Genomic DNA, 26,097 nt, shown 5'->3' on the forward strand with positions numbered 1-26,097 from the left:
TGGCAGCACCAGTTTTTGCTCAAAATCTCATTAAGATTACTTCATCTTCATTTCACAAAACAAAATGCACAGCATATGATAAAAAGTTCACTGGTGTGTGCAAATGCTTGATTATGTTTGATGGAGTAGCATAGAAATCATAAAAACAACAGATACACTGATATATTATTGTTGTTTTCTTATTATTATTATATGAAAATATTAATATATTTATTATATATATAATATATTATATTTCTTATTATTATTAATTTTCCTTCAGCTTAGTCTCTATTTCTGAGATTGCCACAGTGGAATGAACCACCAACTATTCTGGCATTTGTTTTATGCAGCGAATGCCTTTCCAGCCGCAACCCAGTACTGTGAAACATCTATACACTCTCACATTCACACACACACACTCACTATGGCCAATTTAGTTTATTCAATTCACCTATATCACGTCTTTGGACTGTGGGGGAAACTGGAGCACCCGGAAGAAACCCACGCAAACACAAGGAGAACAAGCAGACTCCACACAGAAATTCTAGCTGGGACTCGAACCAGTGACCTTCTTGCTGTGAGGCGACAGTGCTAACCATTGAGCCACCGTGCCGCCCATAATAATAATAGTAGTTTAATATATGTATGTATATATATATATATATATATATATATATATATATATATATATATATATATATATATATATATATATATATATATATATATATATATATAACACTATTGTTTTGTTATTATTATTATCATCATCAATATATGGTGATACTGTGTGCATTTTTACACATGTTGGGTTCACTTTTGTTTATCATGCTTGGCTGTGTATATTACAAATATACTATTAAAAACAGGTTAATAATAATACATAACAATAGCAATAACGATATAATAATAATGTTAATAATGATAATATTAAGTATATTTAAATATTCAAGCTATTTGAATTAAATGTATTATTAAAATATATTAAAATCATTTTATTTACATTTTGTATAATCCTAATATTATTATCATTTGTGATTGTTTTTTACCATTGTTCTTATTTTTTATATATTCTTATATTTAATAAGGTTATATTTTGTTTATAATTTGTAGAGATGTTTTTCATTGTATAAACAATAATATATAATAATAACAAATATGTAATATAGCATTTATAAATAATAAAAATGACGTATATAATGATTATTATACATTTATTTATGCATTTAATGAGGCAAAGTATGACAAACAAAACACAAAATAATATAATTAAGGAACATAACTTGGATATAAATAATTGCACAGCACATAGTTTCTCCCGCCTTTTTATCTTTTTATGACTCCACAATTTATGACGTAAATACAGCAGATCTGACACGCCAGTTTTATGATTAACAGACAGGACTAACATTTAAAGTAACTTGAACTGGAACCGCAGGTAGTTTTTTCAAATGGGGACTTTCCATATCAACGGAAATGAACTGTGGCATAAGAAGGCGAGAGGTTTTTCAACAATAGTGACCTTACCTAGACAGCACTTGACTGCATTTCTAAACATAGTCATGCAAATATGTTTTAGTTCACACAGTTAGAACAAGATTAGATTCTGTCTGATTTCTGAATGAATATTTCTAGCTTTGTGAAACAATCTACCTAAATTTAGACAAAGTAGCCTATTTTCACATTTTAGGTTATTTCACATATTAGTTTACATTTCACTATTTCTTTAAAGTCCAGTGACGCTTAAATAGGAAGCAGTTTTGCAAATGTTGCCCCTAATGTTTATATGAAAACAGTTGACTAATCTGCTTTTGAAGTGAACCCGGATTGTATCGTGAACACTTCAGAGTAGGCGGAGTCGAGATAGTGAGTACTTCTCATACTTCTCGTTTTGTTTTCCTCCTAGTATGCTCTCTAGATTTCAAGACACGGCCACACTTAGCCCAATTTATCCTGTGTGGAAGTGCGTTTCTTCTACTGCCACTTATAACTCCACACACTAACTTATCTTTCTATTCTTATTCGTTTAGCTCTTTTCAAAATATTATCAGCCCGATCAGACACAACGTGGTTGAAAAACACACGGAAAAAGCGTTTCCGGGTGTTTGAGGGGGAAACCCGTGGTGTTTTTCGACCGTGGGTATATCACCAAAAAGTCAAAAGCATATCAACATGTCATCATAACGTGCTGCTGGTACAGACTCTTTATCTTAATCCCTATAATGGCTTCTGGTTCAGCTGCTTCAGACCCGTCGTTAAACGGTGTTTCGTCCACACCGGATGAGAACGAGTACCCGTCAGGTTTCCCTCAGAGCATCTGCGATGAGGTGCCGAAAGAGAAGTACTTGTGTAGTAACTGCAATAATGTTTTGAATAAAGCGCGTCAAACGGTGTGCGGTCACCGATACTGCCTCGCCTGCGTCAACTGGCTGGTCAGGTAAGAGAATATTCAAGCCAAACACACAGCTCACTTTTATGACGACACACGACACATGCCTGACAGCCACTCTTTGACAGTAATGACAATCATTGTGACTTATAATAACAGTCGGAAGGAGTACGTACAAGATAACACACATTGCTTGTTAGTTTGGAGAAGGGTAAGCTATGGATAATGGATTTGAATATCTCAAATGTAGGCGTTATTAAACAATGCTTCTATTTCAGAAACAACAAGGACCTAGTGTGCACAAAATGTAAAGGAGAGGATTCTAATGTTGAGAGTGAAACTAGCATACTGACTCCTAACCAAGTAAGCTTATATTATTATACTTTTTTTCTATCTATCTATCTATCTATCTATCTATCTATCTATCTATCTATCTGTCTGTCTGTCTGTCTGTCTGTCTGTCTGTCTGTCCGTCCGTCCGTCCGTCCGTCCGTCCGTCCGTCTGTCCATCTATATCCATCCATCCATCCATCCATCCGTCCATCTATATCCATCCATCCATCCATCCATCCATCCATCCATCCATCCATCCATCCTTCTATCTATCTATCTATCTATCTATCTATCTGTCTGTCTGTCTGTCTGTCTGTCTGTCTGTCTGTCTGTCCGTCCGTCCGTCCGTCCGTCCGTCCGTCCGTCCACTCATCCATCCATCCATCCATCCATCCATGTCTGTCCGTCCGTCCGTCCATCTATCTATCTATCTATCTATCTATCTATCTATCTATCTATCTATCTATCTATCTATCTATCTATCTATCTATCTATCTATCTATCTATCTATCTATCTATCTATCTGTCTGTCTGTCTGTCTGCTTTATATCTAAAGGTCTGCTTTAGTAAGTGGAAGAATCGTGACTCATGTTTGGAAAGTTATGACAATTTCTCTTCTCGTTCAAACTGTAGTTCTTCAATGATGTGGCTATCAATAAGGAAATTTTGGATCTGAACGTTCACTGTGCTAACCAAGGCTGCCCTTGGAGAAGCACCCTGAAAAATTTTGAGGTACTTTTTTTTTTTACACTCACTGTGATGCTAATGTTTAAAGTAAAAATACAGATAGGCTTATTCAAAATAACTGATGACGTTGGTCAAATAAATGTAAATATTGTTTAATAAATGACCAAGTGGTTAGTCAGTCCATGAGGTTTACATTTATACAGATCAAAAGAAAAATTGTTTTTCTTTTTATGTTTTTGGAAGTAGTCTCTTTTGCTTAACACAGCTGCATTTATTTGACCAGAAATATGATGAAATTGGTAATATTATAAAATGTTATTTACATTTAATTTAGCTCTTTTCTGTGTGAGTATATTTAAAGTGTAATTTATTGCTGTGATTTAAAACTGATGTTTCAGCATTATTGCTCAAGTCTTCAGTGTCACACTCCTTTCTAAACACTGATTTGATGCAAAAGAAACATTTCTGATTAGAATAAATGTTAAAGAGTTGAATCCCCCTCTTTCGGTTCAAGTCTAGCTCAGAATTTTTTCAACAAATGCTTCATAATGGGCGAGGAGCGCATAGGGAGTAGTCGGCGTGGCCGACAGAGCAGGGGAGAACGAGGGGAGTGAACAACTGTCAGTTGACTCACAAAATGAGACAAACCATGAGGAGACCCATGATTTTATAGTTTACAAAGTAAAAATATCAAGAAATAAACAGTAAGTAATTTAATGCCCTGCTACATTTGTTATTCATAATTTCATATACACGTAACCACAATTTGTTATATCATGATAAAGATAATAATGTTTATATAAACACTAAATGAGGAGGACTTCTCTCCTCCTCAATACACTGGTCTGAATGCAGGCACAATGGATAGCAGAACAGCAGGTCTCTTTCTTATCTATTTCAACCATTAGTGATGCCGGTAATCTGGAGGATTTTGAACATATGGTGAACACAGCAGCACAAATATAGGCAATGTTTCTAAATGGTAATGAACTCAACCTCAATTGATAAAAGACAAAGTCCGCCATTCTCCAATTTTCGTATAGCTCTCCCGACAAAAATGCTTGCTGAAAAAAACTGCTTTGCTCTCTCGGCCCTGACAGAATTGCAGGGAAAAAACATGCCCTGTGGATCATGGAAACAAACACATACGACCCGTGACGCGTTCTCACCCAGTCATTGGGCCTCATAGCTTAGCAGGTCTGCCTTGCTTTTGGAAAGCACGTGCTCTCATGAATAATTAAGAAGCAGAGTCTTCTCATAGTATAAGAAAACTCTGCTATGAATAATAATGAGAAACCGACATGTCATCACTCCACTTGCAGATTCGCGCTACGTCACCAATTTTGATCCTGCCCTGAAAATTATTTTAAACCCAGAAGATGAAATTAGCTGACAAAAGCTCAAAATTATCAACACAATTAAAGCTGACAGGTGCTAACGTTGTCTAAACTGATGCTCAACACACACAAATCTGTTAAAACCTCAAAAAAAGTACTCCAGGGTGTCCTGAACTTTTAAATGTTAAAAACATTGCTTCAATTTTGCATCGTGATTTTGTGGAAATATGTTATGGAAATGTTATAATCTCTCATTATAACTCATATGTTATAAAATAATAATTTAAAAACCTTAAGTAATTTAAAAATGTTTAAATACATGCTGTTATTATGAAACTTTTGTTCATTTAAGCATCCTGAAAAGTAAAGTGTAACAGTGTAAAGTGTTCAGTTTCCTCAAAAATGATCTACATCGATAAGAATCATTACTAGTGATTGAACAACAGAAAACAATTATCCTTACAAAGCAAATCAACATATCAGAATGATTTCTGATGAATCATGTGAACAAGATTGTGGTAATCATGCTGACGTTTCAGCTTTGCCATCACAGGATATAAATTATATTAAATTATATAAAGTATATTCACATAGAAACAGTTTTATTGCATTTCTGACCTAATAAATGCAGTCAGGAGACACACAAAAAATAATGAATCAATGTATTTTTAGCATGAGAGTCATTTTTAGATTCTTTTAGCTCCTTATGTTAAGATTATGCACATCAGATAAAGTCTAGCACTTTGCTGTGCGGTTTAGATTAGAAAGTAAGCTAATGCATTATGTAAGACCAGGCTGTTACACATTCATATAAAACCAGCAGATTTATTGGGGACACTGTAACATCTTAAACTTGACTGACTCAAAATCAGTGTGGATTATGGAGCTTGTATCGATTAGATTACCAGCTGTGGCTTTTCTATTATCACTTTGTTAAATCATAGAAACAATAGCTGCATTTCTTGGCAGACTGTCATTTTCGGTTACAAAAGCAACACACTGTTTTACTGGAATCCTAACATGGTAGTTTGTGGTCATTCCTTGTAATGAACCAGCCATTAGGACATTAATCATAAAGCTGTTGTGCAGATGTTGTCCAAGTGCGGTGAATCAGTCCTCGGCCATATAGAGCAATAACAAACTCATACTTGAGGCTTAAAAAGCCTAATGTACAATTTTTAGAGGTCAGTGTTGCATTGAGATAAATGTTCTATGACTTTGACCCTCATGCTTGCCTAATGGAAATCTTTTGTGGGTTTTTTCTGTGTTCAAGAGAGTCTGAAAGCCTTTTGAGAATATCATTTTGTTCACAAGCTCCCTATTTGAATTGAAACATGTAGGTTGTACTTTGTTTTTCAGTGGAAAATGTATGATCAAAAGCAAAATAACACATGCGGTATTTTGCTAAGTTTTAGAGGTTATTTAAAGCTTCATTGCAATGCTTTGAAACAGGCAGCATTGTACAGTGTTTTTGTATAATTTATACTGAAAATAGAGTAAAGGGCGGGATATAAAGAGTGTCTCCTCCCTTTTTTTAAATTAGGATTTTTTTTTATAGGTAAAGCCACATTTATCAGCTTATGACAGTCTAATGTGTCTAATAGTTTCACCTCCTAATCTTCTCCAGAGAGCTTAAAATAGCATTCAGTGTCCATTTCAAATGGGTCTGATATGTTTAGTGGTCTGCTTCTGAAGATGTTAATGTGTCTCTGGACTGGAGGAGACTGTGTTTGCATGCTGCTGTGTTTTTTTATGACAATAACGTGTTGAAAACTAGACTATTTACCATGATGGAAATCACGTTTACGTGGCTGTATTTTTTTATATTGCTATATATAGTGCACTTTTACTAATAGAAATCGTGTGAACAAGTGGCAGCTTATAGCTCCAGCTCTAGTGGCTATTTATAGTGGAGAGGGCGGGGCACATCATATTCTAGAGAGCATTTGATTGGATAGAAAATTTGATGAGAAGCTGAAGTGCTGATACGGTGATCGATATTGGTGGAAGTGAAAGACTATAGCTGTGTCTCATTTCAGAGACTGCATCCACCAAAGGATGCATTCGAAGGGCGCTGCGTCATCGCGGTGCGACGAAGCCTGTCTTATTTCCAAAAAATTCCACGACTCTTTCAAACGCAGCCTTAAAATGCGTCCTTCATTCCCAGGTAATGAAGGACACAACCGGTGGATCCTTATAGATAGGTAAATTTTTATGTGTACATGCATGGATCAAGGGAAATACATTTCCAGATTTTTTAAACCTTGATTTGCATTCAGATTACTTAAAATAAGTTTTAAAATAACTTTGAAAAAAAGTCATTTTAATTACCACTTATTAATGGCAGCTGTTATGGTTGCTAGGTGATGTGATATGTAGGTTAGATCATCTCATTTCAAAATGCTCGGTTCGGCCTGTGTGGCCTCTGAAATGAGACACAGCTTATGTTTTAAATGCTTGCTTTAAAACTGGAATTTTGTCATTGTTTTGGAGCATTTTAGCATATATAAATCTAGCAAAATCATCTTAAATATAAAAAAAAAAAAAACTTTCGTTTTGATTTTATAGAGATTGAAGTATACTAAGAAAGTAACATTAAGTATATAACACGGAATAACATTATGAAATATAACTAAAACAACAAAAATTGTTGTTATAATAGTTTCGTACTAAAATGGAAAGTCAAAAGAAAAGTTATCTTTCTGATGATAAAATGATAACTCGTCCTTTATTTCAAATGAATAATGTCAATATTTTGTAGTTGAAAATAAACTGAGATGCTTTGAAGAATTTTCAAGCTTTTTCCATATAGTTTATTGACCACGAAGCTCTAAAACAAGCAAAAAACACTATTACCAATACATAAAAATAAACTGTGCACGATATTATAAGTCTTTCAAACACAACCACTGCATGCTACATGACACACTATACTATACACGTATACACTTACAAACTCAAAAGCATAGTATATGAATTTAGTTTCATCCTAAATGGAACACTAACAGTTTTTTATTAACTGGAAATTCAAACCATTTCCCAGACGACGTTTTGCAGTTGTGAAATAAATGACCGACTACCAAATAGTACCTGCCATGAGTCTAACCGCAGTCACCATCGAGAGACGTCATAATCACTCACGTAGGAGAATTTTGCTTGCACAATCCAAAATAAATAAAGTAATCCAACCAAAAATATTATTTTAGTCTTAAAAAATGTCACGTTTAATTGATTACGTTACTTGCCGTAACTTTGCAATTGTGAAATTTACTATCACAAATGTAAAGGATTTTTATTTTCAGCTGTATAAAGATACTTGGAAATAAAGATTCTTTTACACACACATGTACAGCTACCTTTATGTGACTTCCCATAGACGTAAAGAATTTTATCCTGTAGGAAACATTCTTAAGGGGTGGCATGGTGGCGCAGTGGGTAGCGCTGTCGCCTCATAGCAAGAAGGTCACTGTTTCGAGTCCTGGCTGGGACAGTTAGCATTTCTGTGTGGCCTCTGCATGTTATCCCCGCGTTCGCGTGGTTTCAAAGTCCAAAGACATGCAATATAGGTAAATTGGGTAAGCTAAATTGTTTGTAGTCTATGTGTGTAAGTCCTGGTCCTCCAGGTGAGGGTTGAGCGGCCCACCTCGTAAAAATGAGATGTTACGAAACATGGTGCGGCTAAATATCAACTTTGATATAAATGGCCCTGGGAGTGAGTGAGGAAGGAAGGAAACATTGGGCATGTGGTTTATGAGGACTCTCTATTGGCATAATGCAGTTTATACTCTAAATCCACATATTATATCACCTTACCCTAACTCTATCCATAACCCCAAACCTCACAGGAGACTCACATGTGGCACATTTTTAATGTGAAAAGATCACATTAAGTATGACTTTTAATTACGAGGACACAGTCCATGTATAAACCACTTAAACATGCCATTGTACAAATTTGTGACCTAGTAAACCAGCAAATCCAGTATACACACACAGGTTTAATGGTGACGAGAAATAATCACCGAATTTTCATACTACATTTTACATGAGTAATAAAATTTGCTTAATTTCTCACTCAACAGGATCACCAGAGTCAGTGTGAATATGCCCTGATCCCTTGTAACATTGGCTGTGGCATAATGGTCCAAAGGAAGACACTGGCCACACATCTGGAGAGCGGCTGTCCCAACAACAAGACCACCTGTCCCTCATGTACTAGTGTTCTGACTCCCAGAGAACTCCAGGTATTGATAGAAAAGGACTTTACTGTATACGCTGCATATATAAATCAGTTTATACTGTAATAAGGTCAAATACATTTGAGAAGCAGATTGAGGAAGACATTGATGGGATAGACATCATCATTTATTTACCCTCAAGTTGTTTCAAAATGGTGTGGATTTCTTTTGTCTTTTAAAAATAAGATATTTTGAAGAATTTGAGTAATTAAGCAAGTAACTGGTCTCTTTGATATCCATGGTTATTTTTATGCACAGGAAGTCCAGCAAGTGTTTGGTATATTTTTCTAAATATCTTCTTTTATAGACAGCCCACCAAAAAGGTCCCTTCATATTCTTTCAGCTTAGTCCCTTTATTGATCAGGGGTCGCCACAGCGGAATGAACCGCCAACTAATTCAGCATATGTTTTACACAGTGGATGCCCTTCCAGCCGCAACCCAGTACTGCGAAACATCCATACACACTCATACACACACATACACTTAGTGCATAGTGCATGTCTTTGGACTTTGGGGGAAACCAGGGCACCCGGAGGAAACCCACGCGAACATGAGGAGAACATGCAAACTCCACACAGAAATGCCAACTAACCCAGCTGGTACTCGAAGCAGCAACCTTCTTACTGTGAGGCAACGGTGCTAACCACTGAACCATTGTGTCACCCCTATGAAATCTGTTTTATTTATTTATTTTGTCCAATATTCCTTAGTAATTAATAGTAATTAACTAATATTATGATACATAATGTATGTATTTCTATTTAAAACGTAGTCCAACATTCAGTGACATTCAGTTTTATGGAGATAATTCTGTTTTTATGACTGGATTTAGCAATTTCCTCCACATTTCCTTATAATGCAGAAATTATAGAACCTGAATAAGTAAGACATAATTAAAACATTGTTTTTTAATAATTAAGACAATAGTAATTAAGCCAAATAGTTCTGTGCTGCTATTTTATCTTTAAAGCATAATCCCCACCACATTTCAATAGATTTATGCATAAAACAAAAAAAATGCACCCAAATATACTTTAAAAACTAGACTATCACATGCTTGAGCATATTTATCACATATTTGCATCTCATATTAATTTATATTGGGCATTACAGGAAAACAAGAAAAAGCAGACTTAGAAAATGCTTTATTCAGTTTGATAATATATGTCTAAAAATACTGTGAACACACTGTGTATATATTTGTGCAAATCATATGCACATAATGTTTGTATGGTTGATGCATGGATGATATTGTGTAAATAGGCCCACAGTGCAACATACAGATTCTGGCTCTTTCCTTGTTTCTGGAGTGGTTTTGGGTCACCGTGCCCTTGCTTCAAGCCCCATAGTTGGTTTAAAGCCACAGATGGAGTCTCCAGTGTTTATTGCTGTCCCATATTACTTTATTTTCCATTTCACCCATTGGGACCGGCACTCCGGGATATGGATTAGAGGAAGAAAAAGGAGGAAAGAAACAGAAATCCAGAGAATTCACACATCAAGCTTCAAATGCAACACATTAGTCAAAATATCTTCAAACGCAATGTGTTTCTTGCCTCAAATTAAGATAAAAAGTCTTAATAAGATGTAATGGAAAGTTTGTCAGAGAATTATTTGTGCAAAACTTTTATCACTGTGGTTAGTGAAGGTGACATTTGCTAATTTCTTCACAGAAGCATGTATGTCCCAGTTCTGGTGATAAGAAGACAGCAAAGGCGGATAAAAAGCAAAAGGTACGGAACAGCTGGATTCGGTGGATCTATGAATGTTATATCCTTAAAATGGATGCAAAAACAAGAATAATTCTGAAGTGCAGTATGTTTCTTTGTTTCCTTTATAGAATAATCACCCGGCTAACTCAAAAAAGAAAGAACCATGCATTTTCTCAGACATTGGTTGTCCTTTTAAGGTTGGTTTTGTTGATAATGCTACTATTATTCATGATGTTCTGTATATCATTTTGTGGAACAAAGTTCTATATATAGTAGGTAATTTGGACCATTATTATGCCTGTGTATATTATATAGTATAATCTTTTTTTATTTTCCAAATGATTTAACAGAGCAAGAAAATTTTCCCAGTATGCCTGATAATATTTTTTCTTCTAGAGAAAGTCTTATTTGTTTTATTTCGGCTAGAATAAAAGCAGTTTTTAATTTTTATGAACCATTTTAAGGTCAATATTATTAGCCCCTTTAAGCTATGTATTTTTTTCGATAGTCTACAGAACAAACTATCATTATACAAAAACTTGCCTAATTACCCTAACCTGCCTAGTTAACCTAATTAACCTAGTTAGCCTTTAAAAGTCACTTTAAGCTTTATAGAAGTGTTTTGAAAAATATCTAGGAATATATTGTTTACTGTCATCATGACAAAGATAAAATAAATCAGTTATTAAAAATGAGTTATTAAAACTATTATGTTTAGAAATGTGTTGAAAAAAATCTTCTCTCCGTTAAACAGAAATTGGGGGAAAAAATAAGGTGCCTAATAATTCAGGGGGTCTACTAATTCTGACTTCAACTGTATATATCAGATCAGATCAGGGGGTTTAGAAACGTGAAGAGCCACAGAAAAAGGGGAAAAGGGATTTTTACAATAGTTTATTAGTAACAGCAAGAACATCATGCTTATTTTTGTGAACAGTGCTTACAAATACAATTACAATTAGTTTAAATTACAAAAATAATAATCACAGCTTTTATTTAAGAATTAACTTTTGCAAGAAGTGAGGATTTAAGAGGATTATTACATTTTTTTCAGCAGTAAAAAAAAAAAAAAATATATATATATATATATATATATATATATATATGTATGTGTATATATATATATATATATATATATATATATATATATATATATATATATATATATATATGTATGTGTATATATATATATGTATGTGTATATATATATATGTATGTGTATATATATATATGTATGTGTATATATATATATATATATATATATATATATATATATATATATATATATATATATATATATATATATATGTATGTGTATATATATATATATGTATGTGTATATATATATATGTATGTGTATATATATATATGTATGTGTATATATATATATATATGTATGTGTATATATATATATGTATGTGTATATATATATGTATATGTGTATATATATATATATATATATATATATATATATATATATATATATATATATATATATATATATATATATATATATGTATATGTGTATATATATATATATATATATATATATATATATATATATATATATATATATATATATATATATATATATATATGTATATGTGTATATCTATCTATATATATATATATATATATATATATATATATATATATATATATATATATATATATATATATATATATATATATAAATGTGTGTATATATATATATATATATATATATATATATATATATATATATATATATATATATATATGTATGTATATGTGTGAAAAGATCAGATGCAAAAGAAGTTAACGCCACTTCCGCCAAAATGAGATAATGACATTGAGTGAATGCTTTAGGCACGTAGTACACCATCAACAAATAGATTTGCTTCTAATCATCTAAATCACAGCGTCAGCGCATTCAGAAATAACAATTTGTGTACAAAAGCCTCTGAACGCCACTTGGCTTTGACAGCAAAAGCTGCTATGTCCCGAGAACCAATCAGAAGACCTAAATGGAATCATACGTTTTCAATGTAGCAGCACGCTGATAAGCCCACTTCTATGAGACTGCTTTATCCTGCTTTCGATTTTGATGTTAAAAGACAAAAAATCTATAGTCTATAGTGTAAAAAAGAAAAATCAAACACACAATAATAGTACAAAAAACATCTTTAAAATAAACCAAAACTGACCTCACCTTGACTTTATGTTCTATTCCCTTTAACTTTTACAATATATGCATTATTTTAATTCAGGGCAACCCAGACAAAGTAAAAGAACATGAGTCTTGCAGTTATGCGGGTCACCTTCAGCTTCTCCTGGACGTGACCAGGGCTCTTCAGCGAACAATGAACTCCGCAGCAGAGCGAATCTACCAGGACAGCCCTATTTTCCTTGAGCCTGGACCAAATGGCTCTTCGCTCGCTCCTCAGGCTGATGATGACATAGAGGCGGATGGAGGAGATCCGGGAGTGAGTGACAAGGCCTTCAGCCTCCATGATGATCAGGCTGAGCTTGCCGCCGGCCAGCAGCTGGACGCCCTGCAGCAGAGAGTGCAGGTCATAGAGAACATCATCTCCGCTCTGAACCGAGAGGTGGAGAAGACGCAGATCAGTGTGGTGGCGATGGAGAGAGACCATTACAGCAGCCAGCAGATCATTCAGCATTTGGAAGCTACAGTAAGTTTCGGATTGATCCCACCTTGAAAACAGCATAAAAATGCAAATCGATTTGATGTCAATTAACTACCTTTATGTAAAAACGACATCAAGTTGACATCTAGCATTGGCATTTTAAAAAAACATCCAAAATCAGACAGACCTGTAATCGTCATTTTGACATTAAGGTTGTGTATTGTAGGTGTACAAAATCCACTTTGTAATGTGTAATTGAAGCTTTCAGATAAATACAGATACACTTTCAGATTCTTATATATATAGTAATAGAGTAAATTTTCAGATAAACTCTTCTTGTAACACTCATTTTGTCATTATTTTTGTAGTCAAAAGGACATCGCTTTGTGGATTAGGGCTGAACAATATATAATTTGAGCATTGATATCGCAATGTGTGTATCCACAATAGTCACATCACAGGATTACATTCATTTATATTCTTTTCGGCTTAGTCCCTTTATTAATCAGGGGTCGCCACAGCGGACTGAACCGCCAACTTATCCAGCATATGTTTTATGTAGCGGATGCCTTTCCAGCTGCAACCCATCACTGGGAAACACCCATACACTCTTATTCACACACATACACTATGGAGAATTTAGCTTACTCACCTATAGAGCATGTTTTTGTTATAGTCTTTGGACTTGTGGGGGAAACTGGAGCACCCGGAGGAAATCCACACGAACACAGGGAGAACATGCAAAGATATTATTTTTATAACATTGTTTAAAATGATTTATACAATGATGACAATGTTATTTTACGTTTGATCGTACATTATTGTATTCAAATACTCTTAGACTCTAATTAATTTTTAATTTTGCTCTGTCAAATGCTTGTAATTTCATTCATTCATTCATTTTCCTGTCGGCTTAGTCCCTTTTTATAATCTGAGGTCGCCACAGCGGAATGAACCGCCAACTTATCCAGCACATGATTTACGCAGCGGATGCACTTCCAGCCGCAACCCATCTCTGGGAAACATCCATACACACTTACTCATACTTATAAACTACGGACAGTTTAGCCTTCCCAATTCACCTGTACCGCATGTCTTTGGACTGTAGGGGAAACCGGAGCACCCGGAGGAAACCCACGCGAGCGCAGGGGAACATGCAAACTCCACAGAGAAACGCCAACTGACCCAGCAAAGGCTCGAACCAGAGACCTTCTTGCTGTGAGGCGACAGCACTACCAACTGCGCCACTACGTTGCCCCTGCTTGCAATTTATTGTATTTTATGCAAATGCACTTCATAGAAAAATACTTGCTCTCCATCCTTTTCAAATAGAGCTATTCAATTATATTCATTTCACAATATATATCACAGCAAAACAAAATATCAGATGTCAGATTTTAACAATATCGTGCAGCCCTAGGATGTCAAATGGATGTCAAGGTTTTGACATAAAATCGATTAGCATTTTGGTCGTGCTTTTTGACTTCACGCTGCTTCTTGATGCCATTTTAATGTTGTTTTGACACCAAGGTGCTCCTCTGGGATGACACTTAAGGCCTATTTAGTTATTGTTCCTTGTATAAACTGGGCTTAAAGGGGAGGTTTATCTAAAAATAAAAATGTACCATTTTTTTCACCATTAATTTACTTTCCAAACCAGTTTGAGCTTCTTTCTTCTGTTGATCACCTAATGTTGTTAACCAAACTGTAAATGCTCGCCATTGACTTCTATAGTTGAAAAAATATCAATACTCAAGGGTATAGAGAGGAATAACAATATGTTTTCAACATGTTTTATTATTAAAAACTACCCTTATAGCAGTTATATGAAATTCATTTTTATTTGAATTCCATCTAAATTAAAAATCTAAATGCAATTCAGCGTCCTGCTGGCTGATTTCAAAAGGTATTCATTTCAGTTCTGATCAGCACACAAACCTGATATCATGTCATATCTATCCCGTTTTCATCAAAATCAAAACAGTTGATTTCCACTGTGTGTCCATAGTTCACCAAAAATAATAATGTACTCACTATTTACTAAAACTCAAGTGGTTCCAAACTTTCATGGGTTTCTTTATTCTGCTGAACAACAAATAAGATATTTTGAAGAAAGATACAAACCAAATACAAATACAAGGAAAACAAATACTATTGAAGTAAATGGTTATTCAGCTTTCTTTAATTTTATTTAGTCTAGTGTCTAACAGAAGAAAGTCAAGAACAAGGGAATGTTTGGGGTGAACTATCCCTTTAAAGTTAGTTTCTGTCATTTATCTTTATTATTAAAAATACCCTTACAGCATATTTCATTTGAATTCCATCTAAATTAAAAATCTAATTGCAATTCAGCGTCCTGCTGGCTGATTTCAAAAGGTATTCATTTCAGTTCTGATCAGCGCACAAACCTGATATCACGTCATTTCCATCCCAAAATCAAAGCACTTGATTTCCACAGTGCGTAAATAGCAACAGCAGATTTCACTACTTTGATGTGTCCTGCAGTTAACTAGGCATTGATCTCACGCTGAGAATCCGCAATATGTTTGGAGCTAATGAATGTGTTTTTGTTACAAAAGAGCTGAAAAGCAATATAGGAATCTGTGGAAAACATTTATTTCCCTGTGATGTCTTTTTTTATTTCTATGCCACCAGGGTTGCATGAATCATGTTTTGAATAAAATAAACTTGCAAAAAACTAACAAAGGTATTCGCGGGTCTGGAATGATAATGCATTTATCCCTGTGGTCTTCTTAACACTGGGAGGTGATATAAAATGATTACAGCTGCATTCTGACGCTCGACCTGGAGGAGTTATTTAACATACGGCAGTCGAGATGACACTTCTGAAATGCTGAAAATGAAGAGATAAGTTGAAGTAAGGATGTGAAGGGAATGGGTGGTAGAAAATAGATTTGTGTGACAATTCACCAGGTGCCGTTGAGAGAGAGAGAGAAAAAACCCAGATGTGTCTAATAGGATGCAGCCTTCTCGCTCCTTTTCTATATTTCCAAGCATCTCACATAAAGCTACCGACCTTAACCAGCTCTGAAGTTCCATTATGATGCATTAATATTGCACTTTTCCAGTGAGCCAATCTGTACCTTTGGGTGATTCATCCATGATAATGGTTTTCACGTTGTAGGTAGCGGAGCTGCAGCAGAGGCTGGTCAGGAAAGACATTCTCATCAGTTCTTTGCAGCAGTCTATCAGCGCCCAGCAGGACATCTCGTATGATGGCACCTTTTACTGGCGGGTGTGTGATGTCAGCCAGAAACAGAGAGAGGCTGCCAACAGCCAAAAGATCAGTCAGTACTCACCAGGTACCAAAGCACACATCTTCAGTTCTACACTTGAAGGCAGAGCTCATCCAAAAATAAACACTCTGTCATCATTTGCTCACCCTCATGCCATTCCAGACCGAGATGACTGTCTTTTATATCTGTGCTGGAGCACAATACTTATTATTGCAATCTTTTTTTAAATTCTATCTATCCATCCATCCATCCATCCATCCATCCATCCATCCATCCATCCATCCATCCATCCAACAAACCATTCACAGTATCTATCCATCCATCTATCCATCCATCCATCCATCCATCCATCCATCCATCCATCCATCCATCCATCCATGCAACAAACCATTCACAGTATCCATCCATCCATCCATCCAACATACCATTCACAGTATCCATCCATCCATCCATCCATCCACCTACCTACCCAACCCATCCATCCTTCCATCCACCCATCCACCCACCCACCCATCCATCCATCCATCCATCCATCCATCCATCCATCTACCTACCTACCTACCTACCCAACCCATCCATCCATCCATCTTTCTTTCCTTCCTTCCTTCCTTCCTTCCTTCCTTCCTTCCTTCCTTCCTTCCTTCCTTCCTTCCTTCCTTCCTTCCTTGTCAAATGAATCTTAAGCTAAGTAATTTTAACCTAAATCACATTGAACTGACTTAATTTAGCATATATAACTTTAAGTTAGAAGCACAATTAACTTTGCTTTATAAGTTATAACTATAAGGTGCTGTATTTTTTCTAAATCATAAAAATACCATAAAATGTTAGAAAATGTGAAGTGCAGATTGTTTTGGTCCAACTCCTGTTGAGCTTTAACCAATTATATTTCACCAACCTGGGTTGCCTTAATACAGTGTATTTCATTTTAGTCTTGAAGGCTGCCTCAATGTATGCAAACATGGTCAAAACTGTATGAGTATAGCAGCCTCTGAAATGAGACGCAGATTCAAAGTTATAAAAATCCACATGATGGGGTTTTATTTAGCAAAAAGTTAAAAATGTAAACACTAGCTGATCTGCTTACAGTGTAAGGCTTGCTTACAATTTGTTAGTATTGTCAATTTGTCAACCTGCATGTGCGTCATGTCTCAGGAGGAGGGCTCAAGTGAGAAAAACACCCCAAATCTTTTTTTATTTTTATTTTAATCCTACGGTACCGCACCTTTAACGTTAAAACATATTTTGTCATGACTTGTCATTGGTCTTTTTTACAGTAATATACTACAGTATGTACTTATTATAGTCATTACACTGGTGAATAACAAGGTACTATCCATAAATCTACCCCTGAACATAATGACCCATGTGGTTACATCACATAACCTAGTTCTTTCATAGGAAAGTACACCTTATGTACACATTAAGTACACATACCGTAAAATAAGATGCAACCTTCTTTTTCTATGAGCCCAAACCAGTCTAGCTCTGGATATTTATTTATTTTTTATTTGACCATTCTCTGTTAACTCTGTGTGTGAAAATCCCAGTAAATCAGCATGTTGTCTACATCACTAAATATCTTTAGGTGCTGTCATGTGACTTTTTAATTAGATATTTGCATGAACAAGCAGTCAAATGTGTTTACTTAAGTGGCTGGTGAGTGTGTAAATGTCAATGTATTATTCTATCATTCCTTCTTTTGTTCCATCATTCTATCATCCAATCTATATCATGTTTGTAATCTATACTTCTTTTGTTGTTCCTGTCTACCAATCTCAAGTAAGCGATTCATTCAAAAAGAACTGATTCATTAGAGTCCTTATTGTTATTTTATCATTCCTTCTATTGTTCCATAATTCTATCATTGAATCTACACTCACTGGCCACTTTATTAGGTACACCTTACTAGTACCGGGTTGGACCCGATTTTGCTTGCAGAACTGCCTTAATCCTTTGTGGCATAGATTTAACAAGGTACTGGAAATATTTCTTAGAGATTTTGGTCCTTATTGACATGATAGCATCACGCAGTTGCTGCAATTTTGTTGGCTGCACGTCCATGATGCGAATCTCCCATTCCACCACATCCCAAATGTGCTCTATTGGATTGATTTTTTGGAGACTGTGGAGGCCATTTGAATACAGTAAACTTATTGTGATGTTCAAAAAAACCAGTCTGAGATGATTCACGCTTTATGACATGGCGCATTTTACAGCCATCAGAAGATGGGTACACTGTGGTCATAAAGGGATGGACATGGTCAATAACAATACTTAGGTAGGCTGTGGGGTTGACACGATGCTCAGTTGAAACTAATGGGCCCAAAGTGTGCCAAGAAAATATCCCCCACACCATTACACCACCCCAAGCCTACATCGTTGATACAAGGCTGGATGGATCCATGCTTTCATGTTGTTGGTGCCAAATACTGACCCTACCATCCAAATGTTGCAGCAGAAATCGAGACTCATCAGACCAGGCAACATTTTTCATTTTAGTCTTGAAGGCTGCCTCAATGTATGCAAACATGGTCAAAACTGTATGAGTGCAGCAGCCTCCGAAATGAGACGCAGATTCAAAGTTATATAAATCCACATGATGGGGTTTTATTTAGCAAAAAGTAAAAAATGTAAACACTAGCTGAGCAGCTTACAGTGTAAGGCTTGCTTACAATTTGTTAGTATCGTCAATTTGTCAACCTGCATGTGCGTGATATCTCAGGAGGAGGGCTCAGGCGAAAAAAAAAAAAAACACCCCAAATCTTTTTTTTTTTTTTATTTCAATCCTATCTACCGCACCTTTATTGTTAAAACATTTTTTTCATGACTTGTCATTGGTCTTTTTTTTACAGTAATATACTACAGTATGTACTTATCATAGTCATTACACTTGTGAATAACAAGGTACTATTCATAAATCTAGCCCTGAACATAATGACCCATGTGGTTACATCACATAACCTAGTTCTTTCATATTTATTTTTTCATTTAGGTTTTATTTAGCAAAAAGTAAAAAATGTAAACACTAGCTGAGCAGCTTACAGTGTAAGGCTTGCTTACAATTTTCTATTTTCCAATTTTGGTGAGCCTGTGCGAATTGTAGCCTCAGTTTCCTGTTCTTAGCTGTCAGGAGTGGCACTCAGTGTGGTCTTCTGCTGCTGTCTGCCTCAAGGTTGGACGTGTTGTGCTTTCAGAGATGCTCTTCTGTATACCTCGATTGTAATGAGTGGTTATTTCAGTTACTGTTGTCTTTTTTCAGCTCAAACCAGTCTGGCCTTTCTCCTCTGACCTCTGGCTTTAACAAGGCATCTGCACCGACAGCATTGCAGCTTACGCTATACTTTCTCTTTTCGGACCATTCTCTGTAAACCATAGAAATGGTTGTGCGTGAAAATCCCAGTAGATTAGCAGTTTCTGAAATACTCAGACCAGCCTGTCTGGCACCTATAACCATGCCACATTCAAAGTCACTTAAATCACCTTTCTTCCCCATTCTGATGGTTGATTTGAACTGCAGTAGATCATCTTGACCATGTCTACATGCCTAAATGCGTTGAGTTGCTGCCATGTGATTGGCTGATTAGAAATTTGTGTTAACGTGCAGTTGGACAGGTGTACCTAATAAAGTGACCAGTGAGTGTATATTATATTTGTAATCTATGCTTCTTTTGTCCTACCTGTCTATCAATCTCAAGTTAACGATTCTTTAAAAAACTTATTCATAAGAAACATCTATTTTGTTCTAGAATTCCTTCTATTGTTTCATCATTCTATCTTTCAATCTATATTATGTTTGCACTCTATCCTTCTTTTATTCCTTTCTATCAATCTCGAGTTAAAAATTCATTCAACAAGAACTCATTCATATGAGTCATTTATTTATGAGTCAGAATGCACATGTTTTTTTTTTTTTTTGTTCAATAAAAAGAACCATCAGTTGTGCTGCATGTCAAGCTGTTCTTTTACATTTACTAAATAATGACCAGGGGCAGTCCATATGATCTGTGCATGACTCTCCAAAACTAAATCTATTATTGCGATTCAGAAAAATCTTCCCCTGGGCATTTTTTTAACCTAAGCATGCTCCATTTGCAGTTTCAGTTGACATAATCAATGTGTTATTGACAATAAAAGTCTCCCTTTGCTTTCGTGCCATAGCAAAAACAGTTTTGGCAGAACTGAATACTTTCATGAAGACTCATCGGGAGAGCTGTGTTGAATGAATGTTAGTTGTTATCGTATATTGAGGTAGAATCGATGCACATTCATAAGACCGGTGCTAAAAATTGAGTTGGTACCAGTGAAAAGGAAAGCATGGGGGGAAAGCAAATGTGGAGCAGTTATATAGACTGAAATAGGGTTGTTTGCCCAGGAGGGAAACAACAGAGAGCAAAAACTAAAAAGAAAAGCTAAAGGTAATTTCATTGAATTGTTTTCTTTCCATCATTATAGAAAAGGATATCAGAATAACTGTTCCTCCAAAGCAACAGTCAGCAAAACGAAGCCAGACGTTTGATTTTTTTTAGGGAGGATAAAAGAAGCTCTCTGGTTATCTGCTGCTATTTTTAGGAGTTTTAACTAAAGCCCATCACGCTTCACATAAAAATGACAATGCATTGTGTTTTTCAGCTTTCTACACCGCCAGGTATGGATTTAAAGTGTGTTTGCGGCTCTATTTGAACGGAGACGGAGCTGGAAAGGGATCACACATCTCTCTTTTCTTTGTTATAATGAAAGGAGAATATGACCCCATTCTCTCATGGCCATTCAAACACAAGGTAAAAACGCTGTAATCAAGCTGTCGGTCAATGAATCAATCAATCAGTCAGTCTTTTCATGCACATCTGTGTTGACGTGCACATGCTCAGTTCAAATACACGTTTAAGGAGTCACATCATGAGGAATCAAATTACAGTTCTGAAAGCATAAAGCATTGATGGACTATAAAATTATACTGTAACTTTGAGAAAATTCTTCCCATTCTAAACAAGGCTTGCATTACTTGCAATAGCTGGCAATTTAGCTTTGTTTTTGTCACAAAAGAAAAACAGATCTCTTTTACATCAAATAGCAGTGTTTTAAATATTATAAAAGTTTTGATTTGTTGACTGGGGGAAGCCAGAAAAATAAATATAAAAAGCAGACGAAAAACTTAATAAAAACTAAACTTAGCACTAAAAACAAACATAGGCTCATTCTGAAAACGTAGCCCAATATACATTTCTGGAGATCGCGAATTACGTAGCCAGAAGTACATATGGCTGCATTTCATCTTTAAAATGAACACTACTTTTCACCAGCTGACCACTTAAGTCCGTGTGGACAGCTTTCCCACTGTTATTACTAGTTTGTCCAGTGGCTCGCCATGTATGCCAGCGGACTTGACACGCAAAGAGGAGTTGACCACGATGAAGGAGTTAGAGTCTGGCGAAGAATGATTCCAGTAAGCGAGTTAGACAAAAACAGAAGCCAAAAAATAAAACAAACAAGTAAATAACAGTGTGAGAATGCAGTAATTTCTGAAAATGTGGTAAAACATCAGGTGAGGGCTTTCTTTTTCTGGATTGCTTTTTAAAATTGTTGGTTGGGTTAAGGTAAGAAGGAGGGTGGGTCAGTCAGTCGGTCAACAGCAGCCTCTGATAGAGTAAGGCGAGAACAGCGGGCGCGAATGGCAATTGCAAGAAATTTGAGATGTGAAAAAGTGCACACAGCGGCCTCTGGTGGATTTAGACGAGAACAGATGATCTCGCCTAAAAAAGCTTCAAAAGTCCATTATGTTGTCCAACAGCTGCAATATTTGTCAAACTGTATTGAGTCTATTGATCTGCTGTCACTACTATGTGGGCGGAGTAATACACAAGGATGAAGAGGCTGTACAAGTTCTGATGTTGCAGAAAATTGCACGGCTATCAGCTAATCAGGTTCGAGAACCAGACAGAACTGTTGTACAAATATTAATAGTAGATAATAATATATAAATAAACAATGCTGGAAGAAATACTTTGCATAAGTATCAGGCCAAACTCATTGATTAAGATGCGGTTTACATGTTGATCAGTCTGCTGCTGTCTTGCAGTGATTATGATTATAAAATGAGCATCATTATGTTCTTCTCAAAAGGGCTGAACACTTGAATTGAGCACTCTGAAGGGAGCACTGAAGGGCATTACTGCCTCGTCTTGTGTTTTTAGTACACCTAATATAAGGACATGCATCACAGACACTTTATTTTTACTCTATGTACTTTGAAAGAAGTGTCTTTGACACAAAAAGTCAAAGCTTGAAAACAGATTTTAGCTTTTTGAGTGGGAAATGTTGTAGATGACTTTTATGTTTTTGCTGTTGAAGGATGTAGGAATGAAAAAGGAAGAAATTGCATTGACATTACCATTTAGTGTTTAAAAGGGTACAAGGGGGTAAACTAAATTACTTTAACTATAAAAGTCTGAAAGAAAAACTAAATATCTTTATGGCAGTTTTATTAATTTATATATTTTAGGTATTTATTAAAATGTCATTATTATATTTTGTTTTATATTATTTATATTATTTTTTTTATAAGTACACCTCATTTGGAAAATAAATATATTTTTATCCATTTCTCAGTGAATATTGGTCATATATTTTGGTGCATTTAACCAAAACAGATTTATTAAACAGGTATATTTATTAAAATAACATTTTAGTTACCACACATCTTTAGAAATAGAAACATAATACATTTAAATTCAAGTGAAATATTGCAAAAAAAAAAAAAAAAAACTGCAAAATTTCTACTAAATTGTATATATTTTTGCTTCTCTTGAGTTTTTCCCTCTTTAAAAAAAAAAATCTATATTTCTTCCTAACATAGAAATTTGCATGTACTAACATTTGGACCATTATCGTAAATTATTTTGTCAGACAAGCTCCAGATTTGGCTTCGGTACTGACTAAACTATTGCATATGAACAGATATAATATTGTAAACATCCAGAATAAAATATTCACAAAAAATAGATTTGTGATTTTCATTATTGAAAATTAAATAACCAGCAATAGCTTATAGACCAACATTATATGTGTTTATTATAGTTTATTCCAAATTACAATTTTACATGGATTTTGATTTTAAGTCGAACCAAAGTAATTTAATTAATTCATCACTATAAAAACTGTATTTTACCTTTGAGTCAATTTATTTTTTTTCTTGGCCAGAATAAATATTTTGATTAATATTAAATGACATTTTTCATTTTCAACCAAGTCAAAACTCTACTTTGAGGATAATTTATACATTTAGCTGTAACAAATTACAGTAATTTGTTTTAGATTGGTCCAAAGCTAGATTATACTTTGATCTAAGGTTAAAAAAGACCAAAGTAGAAAATATATTTAGTGTCTCTACACTACCTGACAAAAGTCTTGTCATCGATCCCAGTTGTAAGAGTAACAAATGTTAACTTGACTTTTACGTGATCATTTCATTTCATTTGTCAGAAGGTAAATTTTTCAGATGAATCATCTGTTGAACTGCATCCCAATCATCACAAATCCTGCAGAAGACCTATTGGAACCCGCATGGACCCAAGATTCTCACAAAAATGAGTCAAGTTTGGTGAAAGAAAAATCATGGTTTGGGGTTGCATTCAGTATGGGTCATGCGAGAGATCTGCAGAGTGGATGTCAACATCAACAGCCTGAGGTATCAAGACATTTGTGCTGCCCATTACATTATAAACCACAGGAGTGGGCACATTTTTCAGCAGGCACTCCTCATACTTCAGCCTCCACATCAAAGTTCCTGCAAGCAAAGAAGGTCAAGGTGCTCCAGACTTGGCCAGCCCAGTCACCAGATATAACATTATTGAGCATTTCTGGGGTAAGATGGAGGAGGCAGTGAAGATGAATCCAAAGAATCTTGATGAACTCTGGGAGTCCTGCGAGAACACTTTCTTTGTTATTCCAGATGACTGTTAGTAGGTTATTACTGTCCTAATTAATTTATTAAAAATTATTAAAAAATAATGAAATTTGTCTTTCATATAAGCCACTTCTGATACCAAATGATCAACTAGAAGTCAAGTAATTATTTGTTGTTCCTTAAACTTGGATAGGTGACAAGACTTTTGTCAGGTAGTGTATATTACACAATATTTTTACTTTGTGTGAATGTAATTTTTTTTTCTTCATCACAAAAAATATTTTTGATTTAGATGAAATTTTATAAGTTGAACCAAAGTTAAATTATACTTTGAGAGAAAAAACAAAATAGTAGCTGAAACAAATTGCAGTAATTTTGTTAAGTTGGCCTAAAGTGTAATTTTTTTTCAGTGCAGGGTGTTTTTCCATGACCTTCACTAACATCTCTCTCACGTACCTGTCAGGTAACGTTCTTCCTCCTAGATCAGAACCAGAGGGAGCACGTCATTGATGCTTTCCGTCCCGACCTGTCCTCCATGTCTTTCCACCAGCCCATCACAGATATGAATGTGGCCAGCGGCTGCCCCCTGTTCTTCCCTCTAAAGAAACTGAGGTCGCCAAAACACGCTTACTGCAAAGACGACACCATCTACATCAAGTGCGTGGTGGACACCTCTTCCTAAAGCACCCAGGTAAGGAGGACGGGACACAAACTGTAAAAGAGCAGAAAAAACCTATGGATCTGAGGAGGACTAGAGGAACAAACCGCCAAATATTGAGGAAAAGTTGAGGAATTTCATCTTTCGGAGCATGAATATAATATTTTTAGATTGACGCCGTAATCTTTTAAACGTGGATTCTTTCTCGTTATTTTGGGATTTTTATTATTTTATTTATTATGAATGCCTCTGAAATTTAAATAAACATGCTATATTTTTATATTGTAATGTGATAATAAATAAAATGTGTTGACTGTCTTTGTATTTCCTAATTGTCTGAGCTGTTTTGAGATTTCAGATTAATCATAATGGTTTGCATTTCTAACCATTAATATTATTGGCTGAGGATTGAAATTGTTTTAATCGTCAGCTGACAATTTTTATAAAGGCTGATTTAAATCTCATCCACTCAAAAATAACAAAAAAGTAACACTTTATAATCAGAACTGGAATAAAAACAAGCACTATATTGTAACAATATTAATAATATAGATTCAAATGCTTACAACTGCCATTTTTCTTCTTGAATAATTGTTTAATGTAAATTATGCACAGATTTCTAAACCATATCTATAGAATCAACACAGGCTCATTGTGAAAATGTACCCTGGTATACATTTCTGGAGAGTGCAAATTATGTAGCCAGAGCTATGTATGACTGTATTTTGTCTTTAAAACGAACGCTAAGGGGTGGTATGATGCTGCCGACGGCCTCTGCTGACCGTTTACCTCTGTGTGGACAGCTCTTCCGCTGTTACCTGTTTGTCTAGTGGCTCGCTGCGTATGTCGGCAGACTTGAGATGCAGAGAGGTGTTGACCATGATGATAAAGTTTAAGTCTGGCAAAGAACAGTTCCAGAAAGCGAGTAAAACACAAAAAAGGCAAAAAATTAAATAAACAAGTAAAAAAA

The 26,097-nt window shown here is 35.1% G+C and overlaps 1 protein-coding gene across 1 annotated transcript; it reads left to right on the plus strand.

The window, feature by feature from the left end:
- Positions 1-1,789: 1,789 nt before the first annotated feature.
- traf1 (TNF receptor-associated factor 1) lies at positions 1,790-25,413 on the plus strand. The gene is made up of 10 exons (XM_056464435.1): positions 1,790-2,419; positions 2,650-2,734; positions 3,338-3,436; positions 8,811-8,972; positions 10,641-10,700; positions 10,808-10,876; positions 12,929-13,351; positions 16,452-16,629; positions 21,196-21,344; positions 24,933-25,413. The coding sequence occupies exons 1-10, from the start codon at positions 2,205-2,207 to the stop codon at positions 25,149-25,151; spliced, it is 1,659 nt and encodes a 552-aa protein (XP_056320410.1). The 5' UTR covers positions 1,790-2,204; the 3' UTR covers positions 25,152-25,413.
- The last annotated feature ends 684 nt before the right edge of the window (positions 25,414-26,097 follow it).

Source organism: Danio aesculapii, chromosome 8 (genome assembly GCF_903798145.1).
Source record: "Danio aesculapii chromosome 8, fDanAes4.1, whole genome shotgun sequence".
In the NCBI taxonomy this organism is placed as follows: Eukaryota; Metazoa; Chordata; class Actinopteri; order Cypriniformes; family Danionidae; genus Danio; species Danio aesculapii.

Bases quoted from the DNA above. Each gene is read 5' to 3' on its own strand.
- traf1 (XM_056464435.1), top strand. From the start codon at position 2,205: ATGGCTTCTGGTTCAGCTGCTTCAGACCCGTCGTTAAACGGTGTTTCG. The intron at 2,420-2,649 runs GTAAGAGAATAT...CTTCTATTTCAG, and splicing joins TGCGTCAACTGGCTGGTCAG to AAACAACAAGGACCTAGTGT. The intron at 16,630-21,195 runs GTACCAAAGCAC...TGTGTTTTTCAG, and splicing joins GATCAGTCAGTACTCACCAG to CTTTCTACACCGCCAGGTAT.